Raw genomic sequence first — 16,501 nt, 5'->3', positions numbered from 1 at the left:
GGTTTCTTCAGAGATAGGTAAGTTGGACTCAGTCTTTGGAAGTACTAGTTTTTCTACCTTTTGCCTTGGAGCTTTCTGGGGAGTCAGAATTAGGGAGGCCGTTGAGTCAGGGTGCTGGTCTGAGGTACCCTTACACAGACAGATATGCTGCTCAGGTAGCCTCAAATGTACATATGACCTTCCAGGACTGGACAGACAGAAGAGCAGGAAGAGGCGCTAACTATTTGGCACAAACCAGACCAAGAGAACTTACAATAGAAAGTTTATTATTATTTTTTTTGCTTCCAGTCAGTTATTTTTTTTCCTTAAAAACAAATACAAAAAAAAAAAAAAAGCTGATCACAGTTTGCTTAAACAGCCAGACTTGGACAATATTTGTAACTTTGTTCACAAAAACATACATCACTGAAGCTGCGCTTATAAGAGCCACTTCCAGAGTTCGTGCAAAGGGTCCTACAAAGGCACGCAGGGACACACCGCTCAGAGTCACAGTTTTCGTCACAGAGTCACTAGTCACTACACGTCGAACAAGTTAAGTTGTGTCTCATCAAGTCACTTCTACAACAGCATTAATTACACAAGGAATATAGGTAGTTTGAATAAAAATATCTTTAACAGCTTGGAGCTATTGAGACAGGAACACTTCCACTCACATGCACAGTTAAACAACTGGAGTGCAACACATAACATTGGCACTAAACGAGGTTGAGGGGAGACTTTTTGTGTGTTTTTTTTCTCTTTTCTTTTTTGTTATAGTTACTTCAAGTAACACAGCTTGCTTCATATAAATAAGTTAAAACATCTATTTTTTTTCAAGACAAAGCCATTCAGGACAAAGAGATGAACAGAAAGCAGATCTACTTATACAGGCGCTATAATGGCAATAAACAGGCTCATGATTAAAAGATGAATTAGGGCAACAAGAACAGGGCTTCTTCACAGAAGGAACACAAGGGAGTTTCAGAAAGTCACCTTAGTACTGACACTATGCGGGAACCGCTCATACTGCTCAGTACTTTCAACGCTCAGAATACTCAGGGGCGGAAGGCCCCTCCTGCTGCAGCCATGCTCATACTTTTCAGCTTATTATCTTTTTTCCACTTCATCCTTCGGTTTTGGAACCAGATTTTAATTTGTCTCTCGGAGAGGCAAAGAGCATGTGCTATTTCAATCCTCCTTCTGCGGGTCAGGTAGCGATTGAAGTGGAACTCCTTCTCCAGCTCCAGGGTCTGGTAGCGGGTATAGGCCGTCCTGGCCCTTTTGCCTTCTGGGCCACCTATGTTGTCTGTAACAGAAAAGTCAGCACTTTAGCCATCAGCTGGCAGTCTCTGACCACCAGCTGGACAACCCAGGCTCCTGAGCAAGGAACTGTGGAGAAAAGCTCAACAAGTCCCCTCTCGTTGCCTGCCCACCACCCCCGAATTTCCTTTCCTCTTCCTTTCTGGAGAGAAAACAATACGATTTGGACTCTGGGAACAATCTGCCTATCTGAGGCAGAGAGGTGTCCGGGAGGACGGTCTGGCTTTCCCTCACCCCTTTCTGCCCTACACTTCTGACCCTGGAGCCTACGTCTGGGGCACTGCTCACTGCACAGAAACCCACTGAAGCAAGACCCTTTTCCTGGTGCCCAAGTGGCCTCCAGGTCACGTCCCCATAAAGTTCCAGCCTGGGGAGAGCCGCCTCCAATTCCTGTCTGCACGCTTGGACTCGCTCCTTTCCTTTCCTTTCCTTTCCTTTCCTTTCCTTTCCTTTCCTTTCCTTTCCATTTTCCTTTCCTACTGTCCCTTCTAGCCCCAAATTTCAGAATCCCGCTGGCTCTCGCCTCGATTATTCCCCCCAATCCCCTTTTCGGGGACTCTAATTAGTAACGCTGTTTCCCCAGCGTAGACCTCCTCATAAATTATCCGTCCTGACAAGCCCAATTCACGGCCCCTACAGCCATCCTCTACCTCTCTGAGTCCCTCTCGGCTGGTCTGGCCCAGGAGCCGGTTTCAAAGCTCTGGAGTTCAACACTTTTCCCCCCTTCCCCTCTTCCTTTTCAATGTCTAAACTTGTCTGGCCAGAGTCTGTTTTCTCTCCCCCCACCCCCAACCCCTCAATTGCAAGCTGGGGCGCTGCAGGGAAGAGGAGGGGGAGGAGAAGGCAGGGGAAAGAGCACCGCGGGGAGAGGCTCCGCCGGGCTGGGAGAAACAAGATGAGGACGGAGCAGGGGAGAGAGGGCGGTAAAGGAGAGGGAAGAGAGAGCCGCGCCCCCGGAGTCCCGTGGATGGAGAAAAAGGCTGGCTTTACCATGACTTATGTGCAGCTTGCGCATCCAGGGATAGATCTGGGGCTGGGCGGGCGGCGCCGGGCTCGGCTCGCTCTGCGCGCCCGCCTGCTCGCTGCTGGCGGGGGCATCCTCCTCCGCTCCGGACGCCGTGCCAACCCCCTCTCTGCTGCTGATGTGGGTGCTGCCGGCGTTGGCCGAGGCGCCGCTGGAGTTGCCCAGGGAGTTTTTCCCGCTGTGGTGGCTGTCGCTGCCAGGCGAGGGGGCCACGGCAGAGCAGGGCAGCGGGTCGGGCGGAGGCGAGTGCGTGGACCCAGCCGGCTGGTTGTACCTGGGCTCGGCGGGCGCGGCGTTGGCGCTGGCCGCGTAGCTGCGGGCGCGCTCCCCGGAGCCAAAGTGGCCAGAGCCCGAGCGGCCGACGCTGAGATCCATGCCATTGTAGCCGTAGCCGTACCTGCCGGAGTGCATGCTCGCCGAGTCCCTGAATTGCTCGCTCACGGAACTATGATCTCCATAATTATGCAACTGGTAGTCCGGGCCATTTGGATAGCGACCGCAAAATGAGTTTACAAAATAAGAGCTCATTTGTTTTTTGATATGTGTGCTTGATTTGTGGCTCGCGGTCGTTTGTGCGTCTATAGCACCCTTGCACAATTTATGATGAATTATGGAAATGACTGGGACATGTACTTGGTTCCCTCCTACGTAGGCACCCAAATATGGGGTACGACTTCGAATCACGTGCTTTTGTTGTCCAGTCGTAAATCCTGCCTGATGACCTCTAGAGGTAAACTCGTGCACTAATGGGGGAGTTGGGTGGAGGCTAGAGGGGTGGCGCGCGCGCCCCAGGCGCGTGCCCGAAGCCCGCCGCCGCCGTTCAGTCGGACTCGAGCGCCACCCGCTGGAGGCGGGGCGCATCGCTCCGCTTCCGACCCGGGGCTGCAAGGGCCGGGGTCGAATTGAGGTTACAGCCCATTATGGCAAAATTATTGCATTTCCCTCGCAGTTCCATTAGGATGTACCAATTGTGAGGCCGTCAGCTGCCGAACGCGCGCCCAGCGAGGATGCAAAGGGTTGTGGGGGGAGAAGATGGTGACTTGGATTTTATTTACAACAACTTTATTTCCCCGCTGTGAAGCCCCTCTTATTTTTTTGTGTTGAGATTGGGGTCGGTTCAGCCCGTCCTGCTGGCAGCTCTGAAATCTGAAAATACAGATATCACCTTCGGGGAAGGAGGAAGGCCATTTAGCCAACTGGAGAAATAAATCCTGGCCGCCGCAGCAGCAGCTACAATTACGGCTCTGTTTTTGCGAGCGTATAAGGGACAGTGTCCCTGCCGCTCTTAAATGACAGGCGTCTATTAAAGATAGCTTTTGTGTGGTGTTTCTCCGAGAGGCGAGGTCAGATTCCATATATTATTATAACCGGAGTTGATTTTTCTTTCATGTAAATATGGTTTTCGTGCCATTAGTTTGCTAGTTGATTAGCTTTAAGTATCCAGCCGAGGAAATCTCTGCCACCCAGTGCCTTTTCTCCAGCTCCAAGTCGGAGGGTTCTCCTTGAACCTAGCGAGTAGACTCAGCCTCCCTGCAACCACAAAAGCTTCTTGAGGACAGAGGGTGGGTGGATTGAGTTATTGGGGACTTGCTTAAACTTCCAGAAGTAAAGCAAGGACACTGATTGAAGCGTTTCGTGTGGCAGCATTCAGTATCTCCGTAGCTATTTTCCTGGCTTCTGGAAAACTAAAGTGAATCATAAATATAGCCGAAAGACAAGAGGGGCCTCCCCGCTGGCGGGTAGGCATCACTGGCAGCCCTTGGCAAGGCTTGGAAGCCAAGATTCTTGCAGTTCCCACAGCCCAGGGCCTCATCTCAGGTCCTGAGGTGGAAAGCTGAACCCCGCAGCCTGGAGCCTGCAGGAGCTCTCGAGGCTGTGAAGTTCCACCTTCACCCAGGTTAGCTCCTCTGGGCAGAGACAGCTCCCCTTCCATGGACAGGACCCGTCGCGTGCATGGCCAAAAGACTGGACTCTCTGGCCAGGAGGCCCTTTGTTCCTTAAGCTTCTTCCTGTATGGGGGTGGCCTGGGAGGACACCGCTGGGTTGGGGGCCCAGAGTTTAGGCCTTCTTTTTCCCCTGGCCCCAGTTGAGGTGGTGGTGTCATTGGAGAATAGGTGGCGAGGGAATGCCCAGACTGCAAAAAGGGCTGGGCCCTGGGTTCTCCCTTTTCAATCAGCCCAGTGCCTGGAGCTCAGGGGCACACAGGGGCGCTCAGAAGTGCTGGCATAAGGGCCGAGGGTAAATTCGGGGCGTGCCCTGGAATCTGGAGGCGGCTTGGATAGGCTTGAAGAGCAGTGTGTGCAATGCGCCCTGATCTGTTGTTGGGATTGACTGGGGGAGGGGGGGGTCCCTTTCTTTCTTTTTTCCTTTTATTTTCCTTTCTTGGTAAGAAATAAATGCTCAGATGTTTGCAGAGCTCCGGGCTCCCCTGAAGCTGTGGAAGCCCACAAATGAGAGCAGGCAAGGAGAAAAAGTTGGGGAGCAGATGTAGGCAAAGGGGGGCAAAGCCGAGGGAGACCACTGCGGTGCCTGCCTGGTTCCTGCCCAGGCATCTATTCGCCCGCTTTGGCCTCGGTGTCCTCCCCGCTGGGTTGGGTGGAGTTGATGAGTTTATTTTCCTTTTTCCACTTCATGCGGCGGTTCTGGAACCAGATCTTGATCTGGCGCTCGGTGAGGCAGAGCGCGTTGGCGATCTCTATGCGGCGGCGCCGCGTCAGGTAGCGGTTGAAGTGGAATTCCTTCTCCAGCTCCAGGGTCTGGTAGCGCGTGTAGGTCTGGCGGCCTCGGCGCCCGTGACTCCCGTAAACAGCACCTGCGGGCAGAAACAGCCAGGCACCACAGGTGAGCCACAGTCCAGGGACCCCAACCTGCCAGCACCCCAGCCCCACACTCTGGGCCCCAGCCTGGACACCATCCACCTCACTCCAGCGCTTGCCACCTAGGTCTGGGCTGAAAGTGGGCTAGATGGAAGAGGATTATTTTATACCAAGAGAGGTGTTTTCCACCTAAAACGATCTGTAAGGGGGGTGTTTTCCACCTAAAATGATCTGGAAGGGGGGGCTTTTGTTTGTGAAAAAACTGCTCTGTAAGAAAACCGTTACAAGCAAAAGAATACAATGGATATTCTCAATGTGGGCTACTCAAGTTAAATTTACTTATTTATTTATGTGGGAGTGTGGTGTCTGTGCCTAGAAGTGGTTGGATACGGAACCCTGCTTGTAAGGTGGACACCCCAAATTCACTCAGGGATCTCTGTGAAGATGTCACTGTGGCTCAGTATGTTTGGGGAACCATTAGAAATGGACAGCTCTCTCAAGCCTTTGCAGATCCCTTTCTCAATTATATATATGGCCCTTTTGAGAAACTCAGTGCTCCCATGAAAAAATAAAGGTGGATTTTAAAAGAAAAACATTAGAGATTGTAAAATTCACATCAGGCTTTGTTCTATTCTATGGATTCCCTGTGGAATTTTTGGAAAGCAGGGGCAAAGGGATGGGACTATGGGTCATCAGGGTTTTGGAAAGTATAGAAATGTGTTGGACTCTGCTCTGGTATAGAAAGGGCCCATAGGTATGGGGAAAACTAGGACTTTTCTTCAGTGACTGTGTGGGACTCAGGCAGGGCCTCAGAAGGAGGCAGAAGTTGTCTATGAGTGAACAGTTGAGTGGAAGGGGGAGGAGGGGAGGGAGGGAGGAGAGAAAAAAAAAGTCTGAGGCTGGGGATGTGGTCTTCCTAGACTTTAAAGAGACACTGGAAGAGGCCAAACAAGGAACTTTCTATGTGGGCCTCTGCAGAACAAAAAAAAAAAAATAGGGGTGTAGGAGGTGAAAGACTGCTATTAATGAGAGGTGGTGAAGGCCCACTCCACTGGAGGATCTGAACAGGGTACCTGAGCAATGTTTTCCCTTCCATCCAGCCTCACTCACTGAAGCTTCCCCTTGTCACTGGCCTCTGACTTCCCCCTCAGGTGTCACCTTACATGGACTCTAGGGGTCTACCTTCTCTCTACTGCACCCTGAATGCCCCATTGGGAATGAACTGAGGTTTGTGTTCTATTTTCTTTTACCTCTTTACAAAAAGCCAAAGAAAGACACTTTATTCATCCCTTCCTCCTCTCTCTCTCTAATTCCTCCTACTTTCTCTCTCTCCTTCCTTCCTTCCTACCTACCTACCTATCTACCTTCCTTCCTTCCTCTTTCTTCCTCCCTTCCTCTCCTTGCTTCTTTCTCCCTCTCCCTTTTCTTTTTGGGGGGTGGGGGGAGGCTGCAGGGACTTGCCTTACCCGCACAGGAGTTCATCCGCTGCATCCAGGGGTAAACAGGACTCGTGTACTTCCGGTCGGTGCCTTCGTCATGGAGGCCTTTGCCCGGCACGCTGCTGCTGTCGGGTTTGTACTGCTGCTCGGGAGAAAAGTGCAGGTAGTCCCCGGGGCCCCTCTGTTTGCCACTGCCCGAGGGCGAGGTGCCACTGAGGTCCTTATCAGAATAGAAACACGAGGCCCCGTAATCGTAGGATGCCCGGTTGCAGGCCAGGACTGAGTTGGACTGCTGGTAGAAACAAGGTGAGGTGTACGTCTTGTCCGGGAGGCTCGACGCCCCGTACGAGGCCGGGAAGGGCCTCAGCGCGTCATAGCCGGCCGGGTAGAGGGGCAGCTGGCCCAAGAAGGAGTCCTGGCCGCTGGGCAGGCTCCCGGGGAAAGTGGGATTCACAAAATAGGAACTCATTTGCGCGCCCCTCTGCAGGACTGTGATTTGTTGTGTATTAGTACATCTGGCTATAACTATTAGTAGTCATCGAACTGGTTTGTTTCTGGATGGCCGAACGCCAAAAGCGACAGCAGCAAATCGCACCAGCTGACGCGGCGGCGGCCAATGGGAGCGAGCGCCGGAGCCCGCTCCCTGGGGACCGCGGCGACCGAGGCAGCAAAGTTACAAACAGCCCCCAGCCCGCCCGCCGCCCGCCGCCCGGCAGATTGATGGGCGCGCACAGCCAGCCCGCCCGGCTCGCTCCACCAGCGCCAGCGGCGGGCACAGCCCGGGCAGGGAGAGCGGGTCGGCCTGCAGAGGGGCATCAGTGCCCGGGCCGCTGCCAGGCCCCGCCGGACCGCTCTCCCCCGCCCTCAACCCCTTTTTCTGCTTCTTGGGTTTTTCCTCTCCAAATAGGAAACCTGAGGGCCCCGCGCCAGGAGGGGCGGTGACAGAGTTGGCCTGCCGGCCGGCCCTCCCAACAGGGCCGACTTTGCCCCTCCCCCTATGCGCCCTGACTCGTGGGTGCCGGTTCCCAGGCCAGGAAAGGGATCTCTGAGAAAACAGGCCTTCGCGCCCTGCTCCTCGTTCCTGAGCCTAAGTGATCGGTGCATTCCCACCTTCTCCTCTTCCTCACTCCACCAGGGACCTAGGCCTAGTCACAGAGAGAGAGAGAGAGAGAGAGAGAAGCAAACGGAAGACTCACCTAGAGCTAAGACACTACCACCCCCCTCCTTCCAACTACTGCCCATCTGAGGAGTCCGAGGAGCGAAAGTCTGACCTCAAAGCACCCCTTCCCCTCATAACACACACACACACACACACACACACACACACACACACTACATCTAGATCCATATCTTTCTCTTAATCCAGGAAGCAAGAAGCCAGAAACCAAACCCATTGCTTTCAATAAGAAAGGGAACCCCAAAGGAATATAAGTGTGGGCTCCGCAGAGCTGTGAGACTGAACTCAGATCTCTGAAGCCAGTCCTGGACCATTTCCCTTCCCCCAATACTCTGAACTTTGCTGCTGGGACTTCTCAGATCTGAAATAGGTCCAGATGTAGAATTTGTCCTTATTCCAGAGACTCTGTTGACCCAGGACTCCTGGCCCAGCCAGGCACAGAAATCAGCCTGGTGGGGCCCAAGCAATGGTGGGATAATTGATATGCTTAGTTTTGGGGTGCTTCCTAGGGCATACCCTCTTTCCTGTTCTTCCTGGGATTGTTTGGGCCCTGCCACTTGCAGTCATCCCAGAACTGAGAATAGTTGTCTCTGTGGCTCCAGAAATTGTCCAAATTGCTTTTACATGCTACCAGGCCTGTCTTTCCCCAACAGGACATGAAAAGCTTGTGTCTTGGACTGCTCCCCTTTCCCTGGGAGGTATGCCTTTAAGATAGTTGACTTTACAACAATGAGTGGGTCAATCTCATTTTGTAAAATGTGATATTTTTCTTTCTTTCTTTTTTTAATGTGATATCTTTTCAGTGGCATTTTTATGACTATATTTATTGGGCTTGTAGGACACCACCCCTCCCCAAATTAATTTTAACATCCTAGAATCTGATGCAGTTGGAAAAAAAATACTATTTATACAATTTAGTTGAATTTCCAGAGGGTGTTTATAAGGTGTGTGAAACTGGCAAGTGAAGTCTGGTGGGATTCAGGCTGCAGTGCTGGGGGAATGAGAACATCAGTCCCTTTAGGAATATGGGTCGGTTGACTTCCTTAATCTCTCCCCCTGCTCTTCAGTTTTTATCCTCTACCTTCACTTCACCCAAAAGGAAAAAAAAAAAAAAAAAAAGACAAGACTGGCCTAAGGTCAGCCTCCACAGAGGTGTAGCATACAGCTGCTCACCATGAGGTGGGGGCTCTCTTCCGGAGTCCTTCTGCCTGTGCCCCAAATCAATCCAAGCTGGGAAAGTTCCTTTCTCTCTCTCTTTCACATATGAAGCAGGAGAGGCTAGAATTCAACATCCGCCTCACATGTCTTCAGGGAAGGGACTCATTAGGAAAAAATGAAAACTCCGTAGACCCCAAATTTTTTTCCTAAGGGATTTTTTAAAAGAAAAACTACATTAGGAGAAAATAATGTTTGAGTTATTGCCTTTTCACCAAGAACACCAGATGACAGTCATTTCAAGCAGATTGTTATTAATAAGACAAAAGTATCCATTTGGAGATGTTGATGTGTGTTTACATTTATAATTTCCACTTCATTCCTCCAGGTCCTTACACAGTATTGCAATTAGTGGCAATTTGCTACTATTACTATTTGTTATGGTTTGACCTGGATTCTCAGGCTAATAACTGTTCCAGTCAAAGAGAAAATTTCTCAACTAAGTATTTTATTAAAAAAAACATTATATTTTTAGCTTCTATAGATTTTAAGATGGAAAAATATATTAAATTTAATTTTCTTTATGTGCTAGCCAGGGCTGCTACACATCATGGTGGCAGCTGTCCAATTTATTTCTTCAACCAGCTATGTGTGTGTGTGTGTGTACACATCCTCCCTCCCTTTCTCTCTGTATATATATGTATATATATATATATATATATGCATATATGCACACATATGTATATAAAGAGAGAGAGAGTGCCCCCGACGCTGGAGGGAGCCTCTGTTGGGATGAAGAGAATGACCATCAGGATTCTGTCTTCTAGGTCAAAGCCACACAAAAAGTCCACTTACCTTACAGTTACTCATCATGGGAGGGCAGGACAGCGGAGCAGGACCCCACAGTCCGCTCTTTCCAGGGCTGCCCATCGAGCTCCGTGTCCACGTCTGCCAGCTTGGAGGGCAGCCTGCTGGTATTTGTAGGGGACCTTGAAGGCCACCCCCTTCGTCGGGATCTCTAGCCCAGACCCGATCCTGTGGCACATAGGTGCGGCCTCTGCCTGTCACAGGGCCTCTCAGGAGCCAGAGCCCGCCTTCCTTGCCATAGCCAGTCTTCCTCGGGACTAGCCAGGCCTGCAGGCCTCAGGATTCTATGTGATCCCACTGGTTTCAAAATCCCAAAGAGGATGCGATCCCCGCACCAGCGTGCGCCCCCCGGGGCGCCTAGGGACGCGCAGTGTGGACAGGAGCAGCCATGATGTGCCAGGCGGCCTGTGCAACCAGTCTCCATGGTGCTGGGCTGGGGCGGGGGAAGAGAAAAGCCTGGTCTAGTCGGGCGTCCGGCTCCTACCAGGGGTGGCTAAGGCGGGGGAGCTTCCCGTCCAGTCAGGCCCTGCGAGGCCGCCCCTCGGGTCCTCCCTCGCCCCCCTCTCCTCAGCCTGCTGGGGGATCTCCGAGGGGCCCCGCGCAGCAGTCGCCGGCTGGCTGCACGACGCGGGCTGGCGCGGGCGGCTGTCCCGGCCACGGCCACAGCGTGGCAGCAGCGAGTTCGCGGCGCCGAGGCCATAAATAACCTGCCCGCGGCAGCCGCAGCCAGGCGGTCCGCCCCGCCATGCAAATGTGCCGCGCTCTCGGCTCCCCGCGCACCCTCGGCGCGGCTGGGCGCCCCCAACACACAAGCCCTTCCTTGAGCACCCACGGCCTACCAGCACCGCGTCTTGAGGTGGGGACAAACCACCGTCACCCAAACCCTAAAACAAACAAAAAGAACTCCAACCCAGAAGCCCTGTGTCGAGCCTACGGGCCGCCCCAGGAAGCTCCCCATATGACCGCGGCGCCCCGGCGCGAGCCACAGTCAGGGCCAACGCCAGTTCCCTGATCTCCAGGCCCCGCGGCGCGGGCCGCCGCCTCCTCCCGGGCCCCGCCGCGGTCACCTCCATCGCGGGCTCCCGGCAGCGGGGGTGCACGGTCGCCGGCCCACGCGCGGCGCAGGCCGAGGTGCTGGGTGCCTGGACGCGAGGTCCCCCTCTCCATCGCCCATTCCTCTAACACTCGCCGCGGGCCTGTGCCATTCACAATAACACCACTGCTCCGCGATAGCGCAAACTCCCGCCAAGTAACACTCAGTCGTCAGTCAATTAATTCCCTCCTCTCCTCCAACACAGACTTCCACGCCAATACCTATTCCCGACCCAGCGCCGCAGACACACGCCCCTGTCGTCGGAAAAGCGCACGAAGACCAGCTGGTGATCGCCAGAGGCCTCTGGTCGAGTTAGTAAGTGTCTCTTCCCTCGCCTCCTTTGATTTGTTTGTTTCTCCAATCTACCTTTCTGTCCAGAAACAATCCCCACAGAAATAGAAGGTGCTGTGTGGCTACTGACAAAATACCGATTAATTCACTGTACCCTCATGCCTCTTTTCCAGCCTTCCCAGGTCCGAAGACTGTCTTCTGTTGTTGGAGAATTCGATCAAACCAAACATGTCATGAATGAAAGAAAAATAAATAAATAAAATAGAAAGAAAAAATAATAATAAAAAGGAAGAGATGAAATAAAATCCAAACAGGAGAGGTTAGTGGGGAGAGCAAGGCCGCTTCATTAGGGTGCGGGAGGTGGTCAGGGAAGGGCAAAGAGAAGAGCTGGTGCCAGCCAGGCTGCTGTGCCACCAGAGGAAGGCGGGCATTTACTGCCTTGGTGAGCCAGAGGGAGGGGAGGGGAAGGAGAGGAGAGGAGAGGAGAGGAGAGGAGAGGAGGGGAGGTGTGTGAAGGGGACTGTAATGTGTGATGGGAATAAAGTATCCAGTGGCTTAGTTTGGGCAAGGCTGAGTGTGCTTCTCTTGAAAGCCACCCAGGGTGCCCTCTGCCACCACCACTGGCACCCAGTGCCACCTCACCATCTTTGCCCATGTCTCCCCACTTGTCTCACCTTTAGCTGGCGGCTTCCAGAAGCTCCTGCCCCGCTGACAGCTGTCGCTCGCCCAGCTCGGGGAGACGAATTGTCTTCTGCCCCAGTGCCAGAGGACGCAGGAAATTAGCCAGGTTGCGAGTTGCAAAGCGGCGGACCGGGCGCCATGGGCTGGACGCGCCCCACCTCCAGCAGGAGCGGCCTGGCCCCGCGGGCCCCAGGCCTTGCCTGGCTCTCCATCTCCGGACAAAAGCCCAGCCGAGCAGGGCTGGAAGGCAGAGCTCTGAAGCAGGCAGGATGGAGCGGAGCAAAAGAATGCGGCTCTATTCTCGCAAGGGAAATTATAAAAAAGTTCATGTTCACGGTTCCCATCCACATGACCGACAGCGGCCAATGGAAGGGCCGAACAACTCATAAAGTTGTATTGCAAAGTTGTAAATTTTCATAAACAACAACGGATTTATGACCCTTTCCCCATCACTAAGAGGAGGCAGCTCTTACACCGGCGCCATCTTACCACGGAGACCGCCCCAACTGGGGGCTGCAGGTTTTTACAGACCCAGTTGGGCCGGGCTTTTATTTTAAAAATGCAGGGAGAAGTGGGCCCAGCCTGGGCTGGAGGCAGGAGTCTCCCGTTCATCTGCGAGATTCACTATGCTCTGAGCTCTTCCCAGCCCCTCAGCCTTCCCAGCATCCAGATGCCCCCCCCCCCAGCCAAACTGCCCAAGTCTCTACCTTTCCCTCCCTGTACTCTTCAGTCATGGTGCTGGACCCTAGGTTGATAGGGGTGATGAAGGAGTCCCCCACCTCAACCCCTCTTCCTACACTGGGGCCAGGCTCAGGGTGCTGGGAGAATTAGAAATCAGGGTAATAACCTTTCTTCAACCTACTCACAGCCTTAGAGAGGGCAGATTTTTTTTTTCTATTTGCTTATGCCTTTATAAAGGTTTTTAAAGGCGGTTCATATAGTATAATGTATCGATGGAAGGTTCTTTCCTTTCCTGGGTTCTGGAAAATGTCTATGTGTGTGCGCCTGTGTGTGCATGCGTGTACATGCACACACACATGCACAAACACACACCCCAGACAAAAATTTCCATGCAGAGAAAGGCACATATACAATTACAGACAAGCAGAAAGGCACAGACTCAATTGCAGACACAAAAATGCAGATAGTTAAAATTATGGACACTGCACAGATCCACATATTTACAGAAATACGCACATTAAAAAATTACAGACAAAAGGATTTGACACCAAGTAAACCAAGCCCTGGACACTTGAACCCTGTGTGTGTGTGTGTTCATCTTTGCTTCTCCAAAGCTTCCTCAGGGCCCTCAGACAGGCTGCCAGGGACTACTGTTGGCCCAGCACCCCTGGAGAAAGAACTCCATGTTTCTTTGTCATCAAGCATCTTTATTTTTCTGTTACATATAACATAATCGGCTGGGCAAAAAGGGAAGCAGACTTTCCTGAGCCTGGAAACCCAGGCTGGAGTGGGGATGAGGGAGACACAGAACAACACAGGAGACAAGGGACATCAGCTCTCCCCACCCACTACAGAGTTAGCTCAAGACAACACACCATGCTACAAAGAAACCCCACCAAGACAGCCTTCCCAGGTCAATACATGGCATTACAAATGAACTCCAAGACTACAGAAATGACATACACACACAAAATCTTGTCCAAATATACAATATTTGCTATAGTAGGAAAAGTCAAGGTATACATATTTCACATGGCTGGAAGTAGGAAATGGAGTTTGGGGTTGGGACTGGGAGCATTTCTGCAGTTCTACTAAGCAAAAGTCAATCCAAAGGTCTGCAGCTAGTTTGGGGATGCTCCCTCTCTAGAAGTAGGATGTGGTGGGGCTGACCTTGGGATGCTCAGGCCAGAGAAGGGTTTGCAGCACTTATAATGCTTTGGAATAAATATATTATTTTTTTCAATTTAAATAGAAGCCAGTGCCCTGGTTCCCAGACCCCTAATATCTTCTCAGCACAGCCTGAGATGCCTGGAAGGCTGGCCAGAAGCAGCTAGGGCCTGGCTGGGGAAGGGCCAGCACTAGGTAGCAGTTGAGCCAGCAAGCACAAAATAGGTAGTTTGGGGTGAGTAGGTAGTACTGAGTGAATCCTTGTGGGCATGGGGAGATGCTGGGTGTCTACCAGTGTCAGGACATTTGGGCTTCCTGGGAGAGGAGGCCGGTTGGGGCTGGGCCCATAGGTAGTTTGGGGATGCCTCTTATGGAGGCCTGTGCTAGGTAGTATTTTAGCCACACCAGAATGGAGCTGGCTGGCCAATTTTTTTTTTTTGGGGGGGGGGTGCTCTGTTAAGGGTCCTAGGAGTCAGAGCGGACCCCTAAAGGGACCCAGTCTGTGGTAGCTCAGTCCAGGAAACTTTAAGTGCTGGAGTGGGCAATTTGGTAAATGGGGTGCAGGTTGGGGACTAGGGTGGTTCTCTCTTTTTTCTTTCTTTCTTTTTTTTCCTTTAGTATATGTGCTGCCGAAGCAAGCACCCTTTTTTTTTTTAACATTTTCTTTTTTATTTTTTCCACTTTTGTAAATAAAACCAGTGAGCCTCTAAAGACGCTTTCATGACTGTCTGATGCAGCTAGGGTTGGGGTATTCAGCCCCTCATTCCTCCTCTTCCTCCTCATCCTCCTCCTCTTCTTCATCCTCCTCCCCAGCCTTGTTGGCCACCGAGGCCACTGTGGCGGGGCCCCCGGAGCCCTCGGGGGCTGAGGTGGCGACCGGGCCCTCATCTTTATGTTCTTTCTTCCACTTCATGCGGCGGTTCTGGAACCAGATCTTGATCTGGCGCTCGGTGAGGCAGAGCGCGTGGGCGATCTCGATGCGGCGGCGCCGCGTCAGGTAGCGGTTGAAGTGAAACTCCTTCTCCAGCTCCAGGGTCTGGTAGCGCGTGTAGGTCTGGCGGCCCCGCTTCCTGTCGGGCCCTGTGAACAGACAAGTGGACGTGAACACCGGGACAGACGAGCTCCCAGGAACCCAGGCCAGTGTATTATCCAAAGGCCTTCCCAGAGCCCTCACCTTCCACCCAGTCATATAGAGGTGGGGGGAGGCACGCATCCCCGCTTCTCTCCACCCTAAGCCCCACAACCCGCTGGGGGAGCAGTGGGAGTGTTAGAGGGAGACCCCAACCTCCGTGCCAGACGCACCGGCAGCTCTTGAAAGAGGGAGGGCGCCGATTCTCAATTTAAGGATCGCCCTCTCCAGCTGGCTAGGCTTCCACAATGTTCTGCTTCCCCCCCCCCGCCCCCCATAACGGGAAATTGTAAATATCAAGTATAGGCAAGTAGGAGAAGCTGCGCTGGGGGGAGCCGGGCTGCTTCCCCTCCAAGTCAGGCCAGTGGACAGACAGACAGCCGGCGGCTTGCACTCGAGGGGAGCCTCTCCTCCCCAGGAGCCTACACCCCAACCCCCAGACCTTCCTAGGGGACTCGAATCCTGTGTCCCCATTTAACCCCCTACTCCGGACGCTTCCACCCCCACCCTTCAATGACCCTGGCCCGGGAGCCTGTGGAGGACTGGAGAAGGGTTTGGCTCTCCCAGCTTTGGAGAAAGAAAAAGCCAGACTGAAAGGACGGGGGAGGGAGGGAGAGAGAGAGGAGAGGGTGGCAGACAGACAGGGAGGGAGGGAGGGAGAGAGAGAGAGAGAGGGAGAGAGAGAGAGAAAGAGAGAGAGAGAATAAGGCACAAACTTAGTATTACAATTCCAAGACAAATGGAGTTAAATAAATTTACGAGGATCGAACCCATTAATTGGGCCATAAAAAGTTTTATGAGCCTCATTTACATACAATGCTACGGGCTCTCCACGCTATGGCGCCTCGGCTCTAATTAAAACCAGAAGAGGCAGAGACGCCCAGAGTCACGGGGCCGCCGGCTCTCAGCCGCCTGGCTCCGCGTCCCCCTACCCCCAGCCCCCCAGGCCCTCAGGCCCGGGCCCCGCTCTCGCCCCCGCAGCCCGCCCGCAGCACCCGCCTACCTGCAGACCGCATCCAGGGGTAGATCCGGAAACTGGCTTCGGCCGGGCCGTGCAGCGCGCCCTCGTCCGCCTTGTCGCAGGCGCCTTTGGCGAGGTCCCCGCAGAGCCCGGGGATGTTTTGGTCGTAGGAAGCACAGGGCAGGTTGCCGTAGGCGTCGGCGGCCAGGCCGTAGCCGGGCGCGAAGGGGCTCTGGTACAGGGGGTTGTTGACATTGTACAAGCCCGGGACGGTGGAGGCGAAGGCGCCGGCGCCCGAGCCGTAGCCGCTTCGCTGCGAGTTGGGCGCAAAGGAGCAAGAAGTCGGCTCGGCATTTTGGAACAGAGAAGCCCCCGCCGTATATTTGCTAAAGAGCGCGTTCACATAATACGAAGAACTCATAATTTTGACCTGTGATTTGTTGTCCGGCAGCTTTCAGTGTCGGTTTTACGAGGTAGCGTGATATATGATAACATTACACCCCCAGATTTACACCAAACCCCATTTTCTTTTGGACCCAGCTCGCCCGCAGCACGTGACCGCCCACATGACCGCCTCCGCCAATCTCGGCCGCCCTCACAGGTGGTCTCGCCGTGCGGGGCCCGGGCCGCCGAGAATGGCAGGGGAAGAGGCTCAAACCCGGGTCCCGCCGCCGCGCCCGCGCCCCGCGCCGCCTGCGGGGAAGGGCCCCCTGGGCTCGGT

General features: G+C 53.4%; 4 protein-coding genes across 9 annotated transcripts in view; all 4 read right to left on the bottom strand.

The window, feature by feature from the left end:
* HOXA3 (homeobox A3) overlaps nucleotides 1–11,975 on the bottom strand; it is a 47,117-nt gene extending 35,142 nt beyond the window's left edge. For 3 of the 4 annotated variants that reach the window (XM_060196052.1, XM_060196048.1, XM_016189923.2), the window contains exon 1: nucleotides 11,836–11,975. The gene's annotated coding sequence lies outside the window, so the exon portion shown is untranslated. Of the gene's footprint in view, nucleotides 1–9,765; nucleotides 9,885–11,835 lie in introns of those variants that run through there. The other variant, XM_060196051.1, reaches the window with a different exon arrangement.
* Nucleotides 246–4,831, bottom strand: HOXA5 (homeobox A5). Its single transcript, XM_007526905.3, has 2 exons — nucleotides 2,290–4,831; nucleotides 246–1,285 (listed from the first exon to the last, which is right to left on the bottom strand). The coding sequence occupies exons 1-2, from the start codon at nucleotides 3,182–3,184 to the stop codon at nucleotides 1,035–1,037; spliced, it is 1,146 nt and encodes a 381-aa protein (XP_007526967.2). The 5' UTR covers nucleotides 3,185–4,831; the 3' UTR covers nucleotides 246–1,034.
* HOXA6 (homeobox A6) lies at nucleotides 3,232–9,899 on the bottom strand. Of its 3 annotated transcripts, none has more exons than XM_060196059.1 (3): nucleotides 9,766–9,899; nucleotides 6,606–6,720; nucleotides 3,232–5,135 (listed from the first exon to the last, which is right to left on the bottom strand). In XM_060196059.1, exons 1-3 carry the CDS (start codon nucleotides 9,838–9,840, stop codon nucleotides 4,876–4,878), a joined length of 450 nt encoding a protein of 149 aa, XP_060052042.1. In that variant the 5' UTR covers nucleotides 9,841–9,899; the 3' UTR covers nucleotides 3,232–4,875. The 3 variants fall into 3 exon arrangements, with proteins under 3 accessions (XP_060052042.1, XP_060052041.1, XP_007526966.2); XM_060196058.1 differs by having other exon boundaries at nucleotides 6,606–6,867; nucleotides 9,766–9,885; XM_007526904.3 differs by lacking the exon at nucleotides 9,766–9,899 and having other exon boundaries at nucleotides 6,606–9,757.
* A 2,158-nt stretch (nucleotides 11,976–14,133) lies between the features above and the next one.
* On the bottom strand, nucleotides 14,134–16,489 carry HOXA7 (homeobox A7). Its single transcript, XM_007526903.3, has 2 exons — nucleotides 15,823–16,489; nucleotides 14,134–14,770 (listed from the first exon to the last, which is right to left on the bottom strand). The coding sequence occupies exons 1-2, from the start codon at nucleotides 16,199–16,201 to the stop codon at nucleotides 14,451–14,453; spliced, it is 699 nt and encodes a 232-aa protein (XP_007526965.1). The 5' UTR covers nucleotides 16,202–16,489; the 3' UTR covers nucleotides 14,134–14,450.
* Between the last annotated feature and the right edge of the window lie 12 nt (nucleotides 16,490–16,501).

The sequence above is a fragment of the Erinaceus europaeus genome, chromosome 8 (assembly GCF_950295315.1).
Source record: "Erinaceus europaeus chromosome 8, mEriEur2.1, whole genome shotgun sequence".
Taxonomy (NCBI): domain Eukaryota; kingdom Metazoa; phylum Chordata; class Mammalia; order Eulipotyphla; family Erinaceidae; genus Erinaceus; species Erinaceus europaeus.
The sequence above is the reverse complement of the archived record's forward strand: the minus strand, read 5'-3'. Positions and strand labels throughout refer to the sequence as shown.

Coding starts and splice junctions, on each gene's coding strand:
- HOXA5 (XM_007526905.3), bottom strand. CDS start 3,184: ATGCGCCCCGCCTCCAGCGGGTGGCGCTCGAGTCCGACTGAACGGCGG. Junction 1,286..2,289: donor CAAGCTGCACATAAGTCATG/GTAAAGCCAGCC, acceptor TTTCTGTTACAG/ACAACATAGGTGGCCCAGAA.
- HOXA6 (XM_007526904.3), bottom strand. CDS start 7,047: ATGAGTTCCTATTTTGTGAATCCCACTTTCCCCGGGAGCCTGCCCAGC. Junction 5,136..6,605: donor GCGGATGAACTCCTGTGCGG/GTAAGGCAAGTC, acceptor TTCTGCCCGCAG/GTGCTGTTTACGGGAGTCAC.
- HOXA7 (XM_007526903.3), bottom strand. CDS start 16,201: ATGAGTTCTTCGTATTATGTGAACGCGCTCTTTAGCAAATATACGGCG. Junction 14,771..15,822: donor CCCCTGGATGCGGTCTGCAG/GTAGGCGGGTGC, acceptor GTCTGTTCACAG/GGCCCGACAGGAAGCGGGGC.